Source organism: Candoia aspera, chromosome 2 (genome assembly GCF_035149785.1).
Source record: "Candoia aspera isolate rCanAsp1 chromosome 2, rCanAsp1.hap2, whole genome shotgun sequence".
Lineage (NCBI taxonomy): Eukaryota > Metazoa > Chordata > Lepidosauria > Squamata > Boidae > Candoia > Candoia aspera.
The window spans coordinates 97,091,194-97,107,763 of NC_086154.1; the positions used below are offsets into that span (position 1 = coordinate 97,091,194).

Consider the following 16,570-nt stretch of genomic DNA (forward strand, 5'->3'; position numbering starts at 1 on the left):
TTGTTCCTAACTACATAGCTAGATTGCACACACATTCCTCATAACACACTGACTCCAGTACAAAAGGAACTGCTTCAAACATTTGTGCAAACAAAGCAGCAGTTCTTGAACAACAAAAAAAGTGGTATGGAATTCCACAGAATCATTTTTTTAATTTTTTTTTTTTTTTTTTTTTTAGAAAAAAGACCTTACAAAACACTTTAATATAAAGGATGAGAGTACAGTACAGGTTTCACTGCTCCTATTTAGGTATAAAACAATCCAAGCTTATAATGGGAAAAACGTGTTTTATGAATATCACAACATTATTCCTCATCACTGTCCAACAAATCAACAGTGTCAGTCAGCTAGGAAAACCACTAGCAAGTTTCTGAGATGACACCTCACAAAGAATGCCACTCATCTTCCTCCCCCGATCACGAGCTCCACCCACACCTAAAAAAAAAACAGCCACCACACACACACACACAGAGCTAAGGCAACATGAACAGGAAATCCCCTGCACTCCTGGACCCAGCTTAATGCAAATGCTCATCATATGAGAGATGTGTCATACTAGTATGACTGGTCCGTTTTTTCCCTCCTCCTTCCTGCTCCCGCCATGTATGCATTGGCAAGACTAATCAGGTTTAGAGAGCTTTTCTGGCACAAAGAAACAGGCCACTCGATCATCCGTAATTACTAGGTAAGAAAAAAAGGGATGACCCTGAGGAAAAGAATGCTGGGTATTCCCCCCCCCCCCCCAATATCTAAGGAGTGGAGCTGACAAAAGCTGCTTTTCTTCAAAAGCTCTCAGCAGGACTCTGTTTAACCCTTCAGTGGAACAGCCCCGGCTACCTAAGAAAGCCTCTTTCAGAAAGAAAGGAGGGGGAATCCTCAACCGAGAACTGGCAACAACTTTAGCTAACGAAAAGCAGGATAAACGCATTGTTATTCTTGATTAGCACCAAAAAATAAAAGTGCACGCAGCCAGTAGTGGTTGCTTTCCACCCAGATCAGGATTTGAAAGGCCCGACCGGTTTGCAAGTCTCTCCTCTTTTCATGGAGGCGACTTCATTCTCCCCCGAGTCATCAGACGGTCTTCCAGGAACAGCGACGTTCGCGCTGGCGTGACCAGTTCCTCTTTCCGCGCGCAGCCACCGCGTCCCAGTTCGAGGGAGCGCCCTCCTCGGCCAGCTGTCGCTCGGCCTTTTGTCTCGCCTTCTTCCCGAGTCACCAGAGCGTCTCTCGCCTAAACCCGCGGGGGAGGAGAGGGGGAAGGCCTCGCTCGGGCTCCCCACGCCACCACCAGCCTCCCGCCGTCCTAACCGCCAAGGTCCCGCCACCGAGGAGAGAGGCGGTACTGAGCTCCTCTGCCCAGAGAGGGGCTTCCGCGGCTCCGCTTCTCCGCAGGGAGAAGTTTCCAGCTACGAGTCCCTGGCGGGGGCGCTTTAGAAGGCTACCACGGCCCTCACCATTATGCTCAGCACGCCGTCGCCTTGCCTGCAGCTCGCTTTGGGCTCCTCGGCGCCTTTGGCTGGCGGAGGCTGGAGGATCAAGCCGGAGAACCGGTCCTGCAGGATTCGGGCCAAGCTCGGGAAAGGCCCTTCTTGCCGCTGGGGCTGCCGCTCGCCCTCCTCCTCCGCCAGCTTCGCCTTCTTGCTAGGCACCAGGCCGGCTTCGGCGGCGCCAATCTTGCCCAGGCTGCTGCTGCGACGCTTGCGGCTCGGCTTCCCGCCGACCGGCAGAGGCCCCGAGGCGCCCCGGCTCCACGCCGTCTGGGGCAAGGAATGCGCGGGCAAGCTGCTGCTGGGCTCCTCCTGGGTTTCCATAGGTTCCGGATCCTGACTGCCGCAGGGCTGCGGCGTGGGTGGAGGCACCTCCTGCTGGGCTTGGGGGAAGAGGATTGCCGGAGGACCCTCCAGATGCTGAGAGCTAGGCGCCGTTACTTGCAGTTCTAGTGGCGGCTGCCGCCCGGTAAAATTTTCCACAGTTCCTCCGCCCATCTCCTCCTCTTCCTCCAGCTTGGCGGAGAGGTAGAGGTCGCGGGCGTTCCTCATCACGAGGGAGAGCTGCAGGCTGCGGTGTAGTCGGAGGCCGCCGCGCTGCATGCGCGAATGGTACATCTTCCACACCGACATCGTCATAATACGCTGCGCTTCCTTCTGCACCTCCATGTTGGCGAGCGCTCCGAGTCTCGGTTCGGACCCTTTGAAGCTGTACTAGATAGAACAGAAACGCCTGCACTTTCCCCCCAAAAGGCGAAAGTGGCGCACCTCTGGCTTTTTCGTCGAAAAGTGACTCCCCTCCCCTACAGCCCGCCTTGGAAACGTCCGCTCCGACTAAGCGGGGCCGCGCCCAGCGCACTGGTTTTTATACTCCCGGTGATCTCAGCGCCCGGCCCGCCTCGCCTCCGCCCACTCTGCGAGCCGCATCCGGCCTTGTGCTGCGCGCCACTGGCCGCCCTTCCCGAAAGGGGGAAGGGTAGGCGGAAATGTCAGGGAGGGAGGAGAAAAGAGCAAAGGATGGTGTCGCCAAAGGAGACTGAACTGGCGGACGGCGGTTTCTCCGGCTAACAAAAGAACTGGAAATTGGGCTTTTCACTGAAGTGGCTACCACGGTTCAGAGAAAATGAGCACCTGGGAAATTCCAGTGAGTGCTAGGATGTGTAAGCGGAGGACACAGGCAGTGGCTAGCTGCAGATTCCTTAGCTAATTGATTTTAGAGTAAAGCCCTTCATTTTCTTAGGATGGGAGTACATTTTACGAGGTAAACCTGAAGGAGATCTGATTGCGTGCAAGATTTACTCTAAACTACGGAGGTTGTTGAACTCTTACCAACCTCAGACATCATAAGCCACATGAAGAATTTGGGGAGTTGTAGTTCACTGCCTGAAGGCCACGAGCTCCCTATCCCTGGGAAATAGTCTAACTGAAATCAACAGGATTCGCTTCCATGCACGTTTAAGGGAAAGGCTTCTGCACACACACGTGTCTTTGTATTAGATTCAGTGATTGGCAACTGACAAGGAGCAACTTTAGTGGCTGAGGCAGAACAGCAAATAATACTGTTCATCTAAATGGAGCCCAAGCACAGCCAAGTTATTTTGGCATAAAAGGCAATCCATGTTGTATTATTTGATTTTGACTTAGTGTGTCGTGAAAATGCAATGATGGTACTTTCAATGAAACATGGATTAGGAAGATTTGTGAATGGATGTTCTTACTGATTAAGTCAGACCTGGTTCCAACCCACTTGAAATAAGGGTGACATAAAACTTGTAACTATTCACAAGCTATTTATGCAAGCAAGTCATCACTAGCATGGCAACATACTAAGCTATAAACTTAAAACATTTTATTTAGTAAGGCTACCAGTTCTGGCCTGCAGAAATCCAAATGATCAGTAGATGGCAGGAATGATACAGAAAAGTTTTAACTCATTGTTTCCATCTGGTGTGTGTGTTTTCTGAACCCTAATTATAGCCAAACAAGTTGCATGAGTACAGCTAGTGTGGTTAGTTAGGAGTACAATAATTTTCTGGATATATCCTTTAAAGTAATGTATGCTGGTACCTACAACAGAATCTCTAGGACAGAGCAAAAGACAAAAGATTGACTTACTGAATTTTAATTTAATTTACAGAGGTATTTAAGACTTATTTAAATCAAACGCAGAAGTTTTGCACTGTGGTTGCAAGTTGATACTTGAAGTCTTCGTATTTCACATAATGCCTGTTAAGCCTCCAGGCTGTAGCAATGACAAAGATGTCTGAACAGGAAAGATATTCAAAGATTTCAGACTCATATGCTTTCCTCAATAGTAGCACTTGAAGGAAGGAGAGTCCTTCTTCCTTCTCAGTTCGTTGTGTGTTGATTTCAGTTGTTTCTCCTTACAACTGCTCCTTCACCCAAACAAAGTTTTGAAATCCTGTTGTCATCTATGCAAACCTGAGTTCGGAGTAATTCCCTTGCACCATTTCTTAATCTGGCAGTTTTGGCCAAGATGGCCCAGCATTCCCAAGCTTGCAGTGCAGCCCAAGGGGAAAAGCCTTCAGTGGAGCTTGAGCCCCAGCTTGAATCCTTATATTCTCTCACATTCACCTGCATTTGTGGCTGCCTGTTTTATTGCCCTGTTATACTACACATTTTGGGGGGGAGGGGTAAGAAGCACTGTTTATCCTTGAGCCGCCCATGTTCACGCACATTTCCCCAGCAATTCTTTTACTGGTCGGGAAAACTGCTTGTTTTTCAACCGAACTCCCTGATTAGCACGATGGAAGCCACGCTCCCTCCCTCGGCTCCCTGTCCATTTTAATCCCAGAGCTGGGCTCCGCCCCCTGTTTAGATCACCCCTCCCCCCGCCTCCGTGGTTACCGCATGTATTATTGGAGCCTGACGACAAGGGAAGGGGAGGAGTCGAAGTTACGTTCACCAAGCACCGAAAGTGCTTACGTTTGTAGGAGCCCCGCTTCCTGTGTCCATATATGGGTAACGCGATGTAAGGCTCAATTGAGTTTCCGGGCCTTCACTAAGGGATCCGTCTGCCTTGTCAGACATCTGTCTACGTATAATGGAGCGTGGGGTAGTACAAAACACACTTTGGTGGCATATCTCCTATTGAATCCTGCCACTAAGGAATCTACTAAGGGATCTATTTACAGCTCACATCGCATACTTTTTATTTTCTCTTCGTAAATTCCAAGTACGGACATCATACTTTCTAAAGCAAATAAAAGCTATGTTTTCTCTCCTAGTCTTAATTCCTGCCGCCTTTCCAGTACTGTAATTTGATTATCCTCGCCTTGGGTGTGGCTGAGTAAACCCTTATCACAAAACTCCCACGCGATCTAAATATATTACTTCCCTGTTTCACTGAGGCTCGGATATACTAAGAAGTACCTTACACTGAAATGAATATGCTACAGTTTGCACACACGCTAAATTTCTGTCTTGATCCAGAATCAGAGGTCAAATAAAATCCTTTATTCGGTTGATATAATACCGGGGCAAGCTTTGAAGCTGCGGAAAATTGTTGAATTAAAACGTGATTGTGGACGTACACGCCCCTGTACAAAATTATGGTCGTCAGATGGACTACTCCAGTTTTCAGACATGTAAACTCGGTCTTAACAGCTGCCCAGCTATGTTATCTTGGGATCAGGGCTCTCCCAAAATTGCTGGGGGAAAAGGAGTAAGAAAATGTTTATAAATTTTCAATGTTCGGAAATATAAACGTTAATCGAAACTGTTTCCATTTTATCTGAGATACAGATTCATGGTTCCTGCAACAACTCAGCTAGGCAACTGAACAGAATTGGGCTTACTGGACCCTCAGCACCAGTGTAAGAAGTTAGTAATTTCTGGTTTTAGCCAGATTGGTTTCTTGTCTCGCCTCGCAAGGATCTGCCTGTCCCTCATTATTGTGTCATCTCCAGACTCAGACCAGAGATCATTTTCCTTTCCCTGCTGGGCCCCTCCCAAGACAAGAGCACTCGCCCCACGAACTATTAGACCAGAGCTTCCCAAACGTTTTCCTTCATTACCCAAAACCACCTACCAGAAATTCCTTTTTACCCAATGTAGGTAAAACACTAAATCAATTTAAATGTTCTTGTTATGATTGGGTAAAGGCACGTGAAACCATTACCCAAAGAAAAACCACTTTTACCCAATTCTGGCTAAATTTACCCAGGTTTGGGAAGGACTGTATTAAACGGCAATAAAATTTTAAAATATGAAGACGCGTGTCTTCTCCGCCCCTTTGCCCTGCATTACGATACGGTCTTGTTTTTTTCTCTAACACGGAATTACAAATAGGAAAGAGAGTCACTCGAACTGTAATAAAACATTACTAGAAACACACGGTCCGCTCTGAAGCCATTCCCGTCGTTTTGCCGGGCAATTAAAAAAAGTTAGCCGAGAAGCGTTGCGGTTGGGGTGGAAAACCTGAACAGTGAAGATTTCAAACGTGGGGCGGCAAAAGAATTAATCGGAACCCAGCAAAGAAGGGCGCGTGTGTGCAAGCAAAGCCACGAAGATTCAAGCCTTGTCTTCCTTCTTTAGGAAATTTGGGAACGGAAGAAAGGAAAATAGAGAACAACAACAACAACAAAAAGAATACACCGAAACTAGGAAATTCCAGGAGAGACTTCTCATTTCTTCAGCCCTCCTACTAACCTCAGAAAGTTCTCTTCCCGATTTTGGCTCCTCCCTAGAAAGGGCTTGTTCCCTTTCCGTATTAAAAAGAAAAGAAAAGCCCGAGGCGGCTATAGCGTGGTGAAAGAGGGACCCATAATAAACATGGCCACCTTGACGGCTTCAGTTCAGTGAGGGGATGAAGGAGGGGACATTTTTCTCCATAGATGTATATATCTATGGTTTCGCCCATGCACGTTTCTATTGGCCGGCTAGGCTTCTCCTGAAGGTGGCTGGAACGGTCAAGAATGTCTCTGGAGGACCCGTTCTTCGTGGTGAAAGGGTGAGTGACAGTCCCCGGTGGGAACCCTTTCAAACAAGGAAAACCTCTTCTCTTTGGAAAGAGCCACGGAAAGGCCGTTGAAACCACGCGGGGTGGAGAGTGTGGAAAGATCGGGGAACCCGAGAATCTCGAGGCGGGGAGCCAGTTTGCAAATTTCCCCACCTGTGATGGGAAGTCCCGTTCAAGTATTAAAACAACCGCCGGAACTTCTTAGAAAGAGCCCTCCGCGCAGATCAAAGGAGCTGCTGCCTCGCTGTGGGCTTGAAAAAGAACCCAATTTTCTCCTGTAGCGGCCCTCGTGTGCTGTTCCGAAATGCTCCTGTTCGGGAAGTAGCAGTCAACAAAAATGTTGGTGGACCAAGTCCGAGCAGTTTCTCCGATGCAGAGCCGCGGTCGGGGCAAACGTCGGTCGAGTATGAATTTTCGTACCGTACAGTATAGGCAACAAGGAGAGTTATTTTGTATACGTCAGAGGTCTCGTTATTTTGTTCCTCCTTGCTGTTTCAGATCTGTAGCACCTCTTTGGGTTTAGTTATGCTTTACAGATCTGTATTTTAATTTATTAACAGAAGCTCCTGAATGCACTTGGTCGAAATACACCTATTGATACCCTATTCATTTAGTCTTAGGGATCTGATAAAGGCTAACACTGGCTGTGGAGTGCCAGGATGCAGGAATGCCATTTAGTTCTGCTTTCTCTTCAGGTTTAGATTGCGAATCAGCCTATGTCTCCATTTATGTCATTAATCTGGATCTTTTCAGTTATGGTTATGTTTTTATAGGGGAGAATTGGTTTCATGGACCTTCAGGCTAAGAAACAGCACTTTCTGGTGCAACTGCTTTGATCCCTTACAACAGGGTTCCTCAACCGTGGCAAGTCTAAGCCGCTTGGACTTCAATTCCCAGAATTCCCCAGCCAGCCAGAGTTGAAGTCCACACATCTTAAAGTTCCCAAGGTTGAGGAGCCCTGCCTTACAAGTGTCGGTTGATCCAAATAAAGTGGATGCTATGGCATGCTCTGCTGCTTCTCTGAAGAGCTCTTCTGCTTGCTCTGCTATAGGAAGTTTTCATGTGCTGAAATGCCTGTCTTGCCTCAGAGGTGTAGCAGTTCTCTCAAAGGAAAGAAATCTGCCTTGGGTGACTTGCAATCAGGCAGATGAGAACGGCATTACTGATGCATTTTGCCTGCATATGAGCTGTCAATCTTACCCTCCTACCAGGAGTGCATTTTCTAGACTTGTCACCAGCAGTGCAAAAACCAAGGCATTGCCACACACCCAGCAGGCCACATTAGGAGGCTGGGGGATTGCAGACTTGAGGCAAAGAAACAGCACGTTCTGGTACAGCTGCCTTGTGCGTCCTCCATCTCTTACAGTCACCTTCTCTTTGGCTCTGCAGAGAAGTTCAGAAAGCGGTGAATACAGCATGGGGTCTCTACCAGCGCTGGGGCCAGCTGCTCCAGGAGACCCAAGTTGTGAACAAGGAGGAGCTTAACTGGACTACAAATGAATTACGCAACACCTTGCGCAGCATTGAGTGGGACTTGGAGGATTTGGAAGAAACCATTTATATCCTTTTGAGGCTGAGGTTGAAGTTAGGTTGGGATCCCTCTCTCAGTAATGCTATTATATCCTTTTCTACAAACACTGCCTGCTGCTAAGACAGCATTTTGCTCCTGCATTGCTGCTATAAATCCCTTTCCTCAAACTGGAAGGGGAACAAGCAAGAAAGGTCTGTCACAGGCTGAATTTTTGGTGGCTGGACATCAAAGTAGGACCCAGGTGTTGGAATCCAGCCCCACCTAGTTTTTAAACTCAGTGCCTCCAAGTCCTTTGCACTTAACCCAGAATCACGCATTGTGGAATCAAACCCACACAAATTTACAATTGCGGTGTCCGAGGTTGCAGCACGACGTTCTTTTGTCACAGAGATGCGGGAGTCAGTCAAGGTGAGTCTTCATCAAGCATACACCCTACTGTGCAGCAGGGGATGGGGGATGTGACGGGTAAAAATCCTTAACTGTTGCTATTGAGAAGCCACTTTGGACGTAAATACGGCATGTAGGTGAAGTGTTAGAAATATTTCCAGTTTTTGCTTTGTTCTGAGCAAAAGAGTTAGATGTTGTGAAATTCCTTTTCTGTCAAAGAGGTTGAATTATACAAATTCTGGCTGTTATCTCACCTCTTGGGGGCCTTACGCTTTTTTATTTGTAGGTTTGGTAAGGATCAAATGTAAATGCAACGACTTCCATAACAAGCCATGATAATTACAAAATTATGGTGTGCATCATGTCATTGCATACATGATGCAGTTATGTGATTTGCATCAGTTGTGTCATGATGTCTGATGTAAGTATGCAAGTGTGTGTCACTTGTGCAATGGCCTCATCACATATGTCATTGTTTGCCACCCTTTACCCCCCTTCCCCTTTACACATGCCCATGAACAAATTTTGTTTATAGTGTATCACTTTGGCTTTTATTTCTGCACATTCAGGTGACCTGCAATAATGGGATCTCTTTTATTCCATTCATTCCTGTTTGTATTCACTGGTTACCAGGAGAAACTATGTATCTGGGGGCCTATGGAGGGAAAAACAGCATTATTATGACTGATACACTCTTACTGGGCATGGTGTTTATTGCTTCATTTTCTTGTCTGTAGGAAATGCAGGATCACATGTCTGACCCAGCAGCACTGTCCTTTGTGGAGAGGAACAACAGAGTGGTAAGCATCTTCTGCCCACCCCCTTTAGCACTTTGCTTGGAATTTCCTTAGAGGAGGAGGAGTCGCAACTTGACAGTGGCTATGATAGACTCTTTTCTTGCCCAACTTCTTTGCCACAAAGGAAATTCTAGCCAACAGATCTCCAGGTACTTTTTTACTTGGCCAAATCTCTGGTTGTTTCTTCTTTCCCTGCAACATAGCTTGTACATTTTTTTCTCTAGAAGCATGACACTGTATAATCAGAGGTCTGATTTATTGCATTAGTTTCCCATATTTCAAAGCCATTATGAAAACAATTTTTCTAAAATAGATTAAAAAATCAGAAGCAAACTATCCCCCCCACATATATAACAATTGAGAAGGAATCACTAATCTATGTATGGTTAATATATTATATTAATTATAAATTGAAGGTTTTATATTGTGAGACCAGCAAAGCAGTAGTCTTGAAAGGCAACTAATAAATTAACAAAATAACTGCTAAGAGCCAAGGATTTTGTTACCAATAACTCATTTAATTCAGGAAATGTTCTTTCGTTGAAACAGCTACAGAAAGACCATGAGCCTAGTTAGTTAATTCTTCCACTCTATTCCAGTTCACCATTGCCACTTGTAATTTTTCTGGGGAGCAGTTGGAATCTTGACTTGCTCAGATATTTCTTTTTTCTCTTCCTCTTCCTCTTCCTCTGTATAAGCTGGTGGATAGCAGGGAATGCTGTGGGCTCTTGAGTGCAGAGAAAGTGTCAGCAGCTGATTCACACATTTTGGAAGAGCAGCAGTTGCACCAGAAGGTGAGAAGATGAACACCATCCCAATTAAGCTTGTAGTTTTCACATATCAGCCCCATTTCTACAGAGACTAAAGGAGTCCTCCACCTTTATTCTTGTAGGGATAAGAATATAGCATAGACTTGCAGAGGTATGAGCTCTAACATAAGCAATGCTTGTTGGCCTTCAACATCCATGCAACACAGCTTGACTGTATCTCTTGAGATTGGTTTTCTCTTCCTTTCTTGTGAAACAACTAATAGCAAAGTTTTGTGAATGGAGGTAATGACAAATCTTTTGGGGCTCTTCTTTAAATTGGAGTTCTGGGTTGAAACCCTGGCTTTGAGTGTGTTCAGAATATCAGTTCCACATCAGTAGAACAGGAAGAGTAATGGTTAGCTCAATAAAAGACAAAGTGAGATACAAAAGCACGTTTGTATTTTTGAAATTTGCCCCATCAATCTAAAAAAAAAAAAAGTTTTCAGTACCAGAATTGGCTGCTTGCTTGCTTTATTTTTCTTCTAAACTGGTGTTTTAACATACTGAACAAGTAGCAGGTGCCCCAGTCTTGTGATTGAACTAAGAAAGGCCAGTATATGCGAAGATTTTTCAACAGCCCTTTGAAAAAGAAATGTGACGGGAAAGATTCAGACTCAAAGCGAATATTGTAGCTCAGGGTTGAACTGTGGAGTCCTTGGTGCTCTCTGAGCCTTGTTGTTTTCTTGCAGATGTTTCATTGCCAGACTAGGCAACTTCTTCAGTGCGAACAGGGAGAGGGCCTTGCTCTCTGTTCATATAGAGTGGCTTGCCCTGCTTGTGTTGGTGGGGGTGTTGTTCTCTCCTTGGGAGTTCTTTGATTGGGCTGTTGTTTGCTGCTTGGTTGATTGCCTGAGTTAATAGTTCCTTGATTAGGGTGTATTGTGCTGTTTGACAGTTCATCTGCTGTTAATTCTAGTGTTGATTTTTGCATATCTGGGTGTTGATTGCTGGCGAGGGAGTGTACTGGTCGTTTGGCTTTTCTATTGCCTCTTTTGAACGTTATGTAACTGTTGTTTACCTCTATGTGTCTGTTGATGGCTGCTTTATCTGAGTGCCAGGCTTCCAGGAATTCTCTGGCATTTTTGGATTTGGCTTGGTTTAGGATGCTCAGAGTTTCCCAGTTGAAAGTATGGTTGAGTCTGTCCATGTGTTGTGAGATTAAGGAGTTCTCATCATGTCTTCTGACTGCTAGCTGGTGTTCGTGGATGCGCTCTGCTAGTCTTCTGCCTGTCTGTCCTACATAGTGGCTGTTACAGTCCTTGTAAACAACATTTACATACCGTTCAAAAGAGGCAATAGAAAAGCCAAACAACCAGTACACTCCCTCGCCAGCAATCAACACCCAGATATGCAAAAATCAACACTAGGATTAACAGCAGATGAACCGTCAAACAGCACAATACACCCTAATCAAGGAACTATTAACTCAGTCAATCAACCAAGCAGCAAACAACAGCCCAATCAAAGAACTCCCAAGGAGAGAACAACACCCCCACCAACACAAGCAGGGCAAGCCACTCTATATGAACAGAGAGCAAGGCCCTCTCCCTCTTCGCACTGAAGATGTTGCCTAGCCTGGCAATGAAACGTCTGCAAGAAAACAACAAGGCTCGGAGAGCACCAAGGACTCCAAAGATTCAGAATGTTGAGTGAAGTACTATTGTACACATAATTCCTTTCCATTTTTTCCTGAATTGTCTTTATGAACACTTTTGCCTAAAAGGGTGCAAAAATGCTTAAGACGCTTTGTATTTTTGACAGGAGATCTCTCTGTTATCTGAGACTTCTATGGGTCCCACTTGTTTCCTGTGGATGCTGCTGCTGTAATTTTTTTCTGGAAAAAGTGCTCTGATGCCTTCTTTTCTCCCTGATAGTTGATCATTGAGGAGCAGGATGAGCAGTTGGAGCTAGTTTCTGGCCGCATTTCTGTGCTGAAGCACATGTCGGGGCAGGTTGGAGAGGAACTTGATGAACAAACTATGTGAGTCCAGGTAGCAAAGGTGGGATTGGATTTGCTTTAATCCTTTTTCAGATGATACCTCCTAGCAGTGCTGGAACAATTGAAGCAATTCATTCAGAGATTGGGCAGAAAGCCTATGCCCTGGTGAGTATGGATGGCAACAGAAGAATGCAGGGAACATACATCTTAAGTGGATCAGAGATCAGGTTCCAGAATGGTTGCCAATCTAGAACCATATTTAAATTAAGGACTCTTGAGTTCAGCAGTGGCTGAAGGACCAATGGTATGCAAACCTGGCAATTCCCATACTTATGTGAGCAAAGACCAAGGCAAAAATTGTTGTCCTCTCTCTTACCATCTGCTTTCACCAGCGTGAACAGCAGAAATTCTGCTACAGTGTTCTTCAGCTTAATTGCTCCATCTCAGCTCATACACAAGAGCGAGCAGATCAGCCTTGGTTGATATTCATACTGGCAATAAGGGAGTTAAAGATAATTTCCTTTATAAAAAAGGCTCTTATTCTTGTTATCAGGGATGATACTGGAGACCAAATTGGTTGGTTTGGGCCCCTAGCTCCTTAATATAGAATATGTTTCTTTGGGTACAGTTTCATCAATTAGATCCCAAACTTTGTTAATAGGAAAAATACTGTCAAGAGAAAATTCCCAGCAACAACAGAGGGAATTATTGTTAGCTGTTACCTTCATGCTTTGTGATGGAGTGGGAGGGGAACAAGGTTCACCAGCTTTAAATACGGGGCCGCTGCCTTAGAAACTACTGCCACATGATGATGCATTTGCTGACTTTCTAGAATGCTAGAAGACTTTGCTCACGAGATGGACAGCAGTCAGAACCGCGTAGATGGGGTGCTCAAAAAGATGGCCAGAATCTCCCACATGGCTAGTGGTAAGAGGCAGGGCTTTATGGTTCATCTTGAGCTGTCCATTTGCATAGAATAAAAGACAGTTTCCACCTCATTCCAACTCACTGGGCTTTCATTTCCATTCTAGAACTGTTTGGACAATGAGCTGTTGAGTCCTTATCCTGTCTGGTATTACTTAATTCCTAGTTTTCCTATTGTTTTCATTTCCTACTAGAAATAGGCAACCTGCTGCATTCCAGTTGTTTTGGATAAACTCCCATTAATTCCAGTCAGCATGAAGAACACCAAGAAATGGGAGAGTTACAGTCCAAAATATCTGAAGTGTAGATTGCCTAGACCTGCTTTGTATCTGTCAAGTTTGAGCAGATATAAGTATCAAAGCTTTACAGAGATACTGGCCTTCATAAATTCATAATAACTCTTGCTCTTTAAGTATTCTGGCAAACATTGACTGACTGACTGGCTGGCTTTATATCCTATGTTTTATTCAGGAGCTCAAGTGCTGCAGAGTGTTCTTCCTCCCAACAACTCTGTGAAGTAGGTTGGGCTGAGAGAGTATGTGACTGTTCCAAGGTCAGCATGATGGTCAGCTTCCATGGCTGATGGTAGATAGGAATGTCAGGTCTCATTTATGAATTATGAGAGTGATTATTTTTAGGCCTACTACCAAAGAATCACATTCAGTATTTTATTAGCTGTCCTTTTTCTGGCGGTTTCCGTAAGATTACCAGCACAATAATCACCAGATTGTTTCTCTCCCTCCCTCCAGCAAATGGGCCAGTCATTATAACCCAGGATGAGCATCCATTTTGTGATAATATTTTTATCACCTTAGGCCTTCTGTCAAAGGAACAGCTGTAAGAAACATGGATCACTATTTGGATTCAGGAAGAGGATGAGATAAGGGAATAGAACAGCAACAGGTTTATAACACCACATAAACTGATGACTGTTCCACTTAGGCCAGTATTGCATTTTCAGTTATGCTGATCATTCTCTCATTCTCAGTTCAAATCCTGGATCAATGATAGCTAGCTTTTACTTATTTTTATTTTGTACAAGTCAGGTATAAATTAATAGTGGCAATTAGTGCATGCTGTAGCATATACACACCATCCTTGAGCTTTTATCCCTCTACCTCTACAAACAAAGCCTGACCAGCATTGCCCCTTCTCATGCTTTATACCATATGATATACCACCTATGACACCTGAGTTGCAAGTTAGTTCACCTGCCTCCCCCCACATACGTTAATAATCAAGTAACAAAATTCCTTTGAACAGGATAATTTCTGGAGGAGTTTAATGCCAGGATAGTAGTTTCCTTAATACATGCCTAATAACTATGGACCAGCACACTGAAATATTGCTAAATGCCTTAAGTTCCTCTCCTTAACTGGGACTGTTTAGTGCTGAATCAGGGTCAAAGAATGGTGCATAGACATTTGTATATGTAACCCACTGGCGTATGTTTCTGAGGTTCAACATGAATGCAGCTTCCCGTGTGTTTTAAATCAGTTTTAAGACTACTCCCATTCCCCATTTTTGTGCTTATTTCCCTACATCACTCCCCTGTGTTCCCCCTTGGGGTGGATTATTTTCCAGTTGGGTTGGCCTTCCTGCACTTAGACCACTCTCTTTGTTCTTTCTCCATCAGAAAGACGTCAGTGGTGCATCATCTGCCTATTGGTCATCACTGGTGTGGTGGTGCTGATCCTTCTTTTTGCTCTGTGATCAACTGACAGATGGACATAGGGAAAATGGAAAAGATACATCAACCCCATTCCTTTCATGTGGAAAGCCTGAAGACACCATGGCTTTGTGTCCTATATGGCGTGAGGGATAGTGAAGAAATAGGACAATGACAAGAATGTTGGATTTCTAACTGGGCTCCCTTCCCTTGTATTCATACTGTTGGCCCTAACTATGAAGGGCTACAGGTCTGTGACAAAGGATTCTGCAGGCTGGTACTTGTCAACCCTTCGAGGTAGTCCAGACCAGGAAGCCAAAATAATGAATGCTAATATTGTTTTTATTGTAAGGTTATAGTAACAGAATCTTGCAAGTCTGAAAGCACTCCTCCCCCCTTACTTTCCAGAGAGCTAGGGAGGGGAAATCCTGAGATGCTTTCTCAAATTACATTTCTGATTTGGGCTCAGATTTCATTTATCAGACCATTGTCTAGGCTGTGGCTCTTCCTCCTGTCACTCAAGGCTATTGTCACAGACCATTACTGTTCCTTACAGTGGGAATTTGTGGACTTTCTTTTTCACCATACTTGGGAAATAATTAGGTTTGAATGCCTCTGTTTCTTAAACGTGAAGACCATGCACCACCCATTCGTTATGTCACCAGCTTTGCAAAAACAGGCACTAGTGTTTATTTTCTTTTTCTTAGTCTTATGCCTGTTAGAAGATCCAGTTCCTTCATACCAACTCTCTGATGCATGTAAAATCTCTCTCCAGTAAGCGTATCTGATGAAGCACAATTGACAGAACGGTTACCTATTTTCAGTTGAGTTGGACCAACAAAGAATGGGTGGCAGCTTTAGATAGGGCAACACTATCTCCTGCTTGTTGAGTTGGTGAAATGTTTGGTGAAATTACTAAGAGTTGAGGATGATTTAAAGCTGTCTATTTAAATGCTTAATGAAACCAAACACCAGCCCCCAATGGGCTCCTTTCTAGAAATTGGGAGCAAAGAACATTGCCAACATGTAAATGTAGGCTACAACATTGTGCACAAGGATGCAACTGATGGTGATGCTTCTGGGCTAGGCTAAAAAACCTGGCTTGCCAATGTACCTGCTCAGGCTCTCTTCTCATCACAAGCATTTGGTAGAACATGGTGGACAGATCATCTCAGTACTGGCTAAGTGGATTCTGCCATGAAAATAAAATACTGGCTATTTCCAGGGAAGTCCAAGTGACTCATAGTTTATAGTTTGTATCTCTATGGAACAATTCAGTTGTCACAGGCACTCAGCCATTCCGTTTATATTATGTAACATTATAGAGCAGAGATTGGCAGACATCAGACTTGGGAGCTCTACTTTATTATCTAAAAACCTGAGGTTCACTAATCAAAGCTTGGACATAGTCAGAATTAAAGAGTGCTGAGCCTTGGAATTTGATTTCCAGAATAGAAAGATGCTTACAGGTTTTCGTGGGGTGAAGAAAATGCTCCTGGTTAGTTCAAGCTTTAGAATTATATGGGCGAGGGGAAAGTTTTGGCTGCTGCTGTTCTAAATCCTTGTGAATTAGGGATCTTTGCTAAGCTGCTGAAACTACCCAGGGATCTGCCAAGTAAATCCAGATCCTCTGCTAATCTCTTTTATAAAGCAATGTTAAAGCAACTTTTTAAAAAAATAAATATTTTATACTTGTACTTAAGGCATCTGTTTTAGACTACTTTATTGATGTGGGAAGGAATGGGTAGGATCCTTATACCTCTAAGAATATGGAAATTGTATGGCTAGGCCTGATAGAGTTTCACGTTGTCTTCAGCTTTGTTTACAGATGCTGGATACAAAGGTGGTAAGAAAATGTTGAAGAAAACACAGTTGAATCTTAGCCAATGTCTGTAGATCCTCTGACAGTGTTTTATTGTTAGACAATTCCGTAAGTTAATGTCAGTGTCATATGCCTCAAATCCACCACTGCTTTACTGTAAACTGCCCAGAGAGCTTCAACGATTGGGTGGTTTAAAATTTTTGTTTAATAGGTATTCTGCTACA

The 16,570-nt window shown here is 44.5% G+C and overlaps 2 protein-coding genes across 2 annotated transcripts; one reads left to right on the plus strand and one right to left on the minus strand.

Moving 5' to 3' along the window:
- Positions 1 to 581: 581 nt before the first annotated feature.
- On the minus strand, positions 582 to 2,304 carry IER2 (immediate early response 2). Its single transcript, XM_063292488.1, has one exon. The coding sequence runs from the start codon at positions 2,154 to 2,156 to the stop codon at positions 1,431 to 1,433; it is 726 nt and encodes a 241-aa protein (XP_063148558.1). The 5' UTR covers positions 2,157 to 2,304; the 3' UTR covers positions 582 to 1,430.
- Positions 2,305 to 6,328: 4,024 nt separating this feature from the next.
- On the plus strand, positions 6,329 to 16,226 carry STX10 (syntaxin 10). Its single transcript, XM_063292489.1, has 8 exons — positions 6,329 to 6,459; positions 7,858 to 8,027; positions 8,313 to 8,407; positions 9,124 to 9,186; positions 9,882 to 9,977; positions 11,867 to 11,973; positions 12,764 to 12,858; positions 14,492 to 16,226. The coding sequence occupies exons 1-8, from the start codon at positions 6,425 to 6,427 to the stop codon at positions 14,566 to 14,568; spliced, it is 738 nt and encodes a 245-aa protein (XP_063148559.1). The 5' UTR covers positions 6,329 to 6,424; the 3' UTR covers positions 14,569 to 16,226.
- Positions 16,227 to 16,570: the final 344 nt, after the last annotated feature.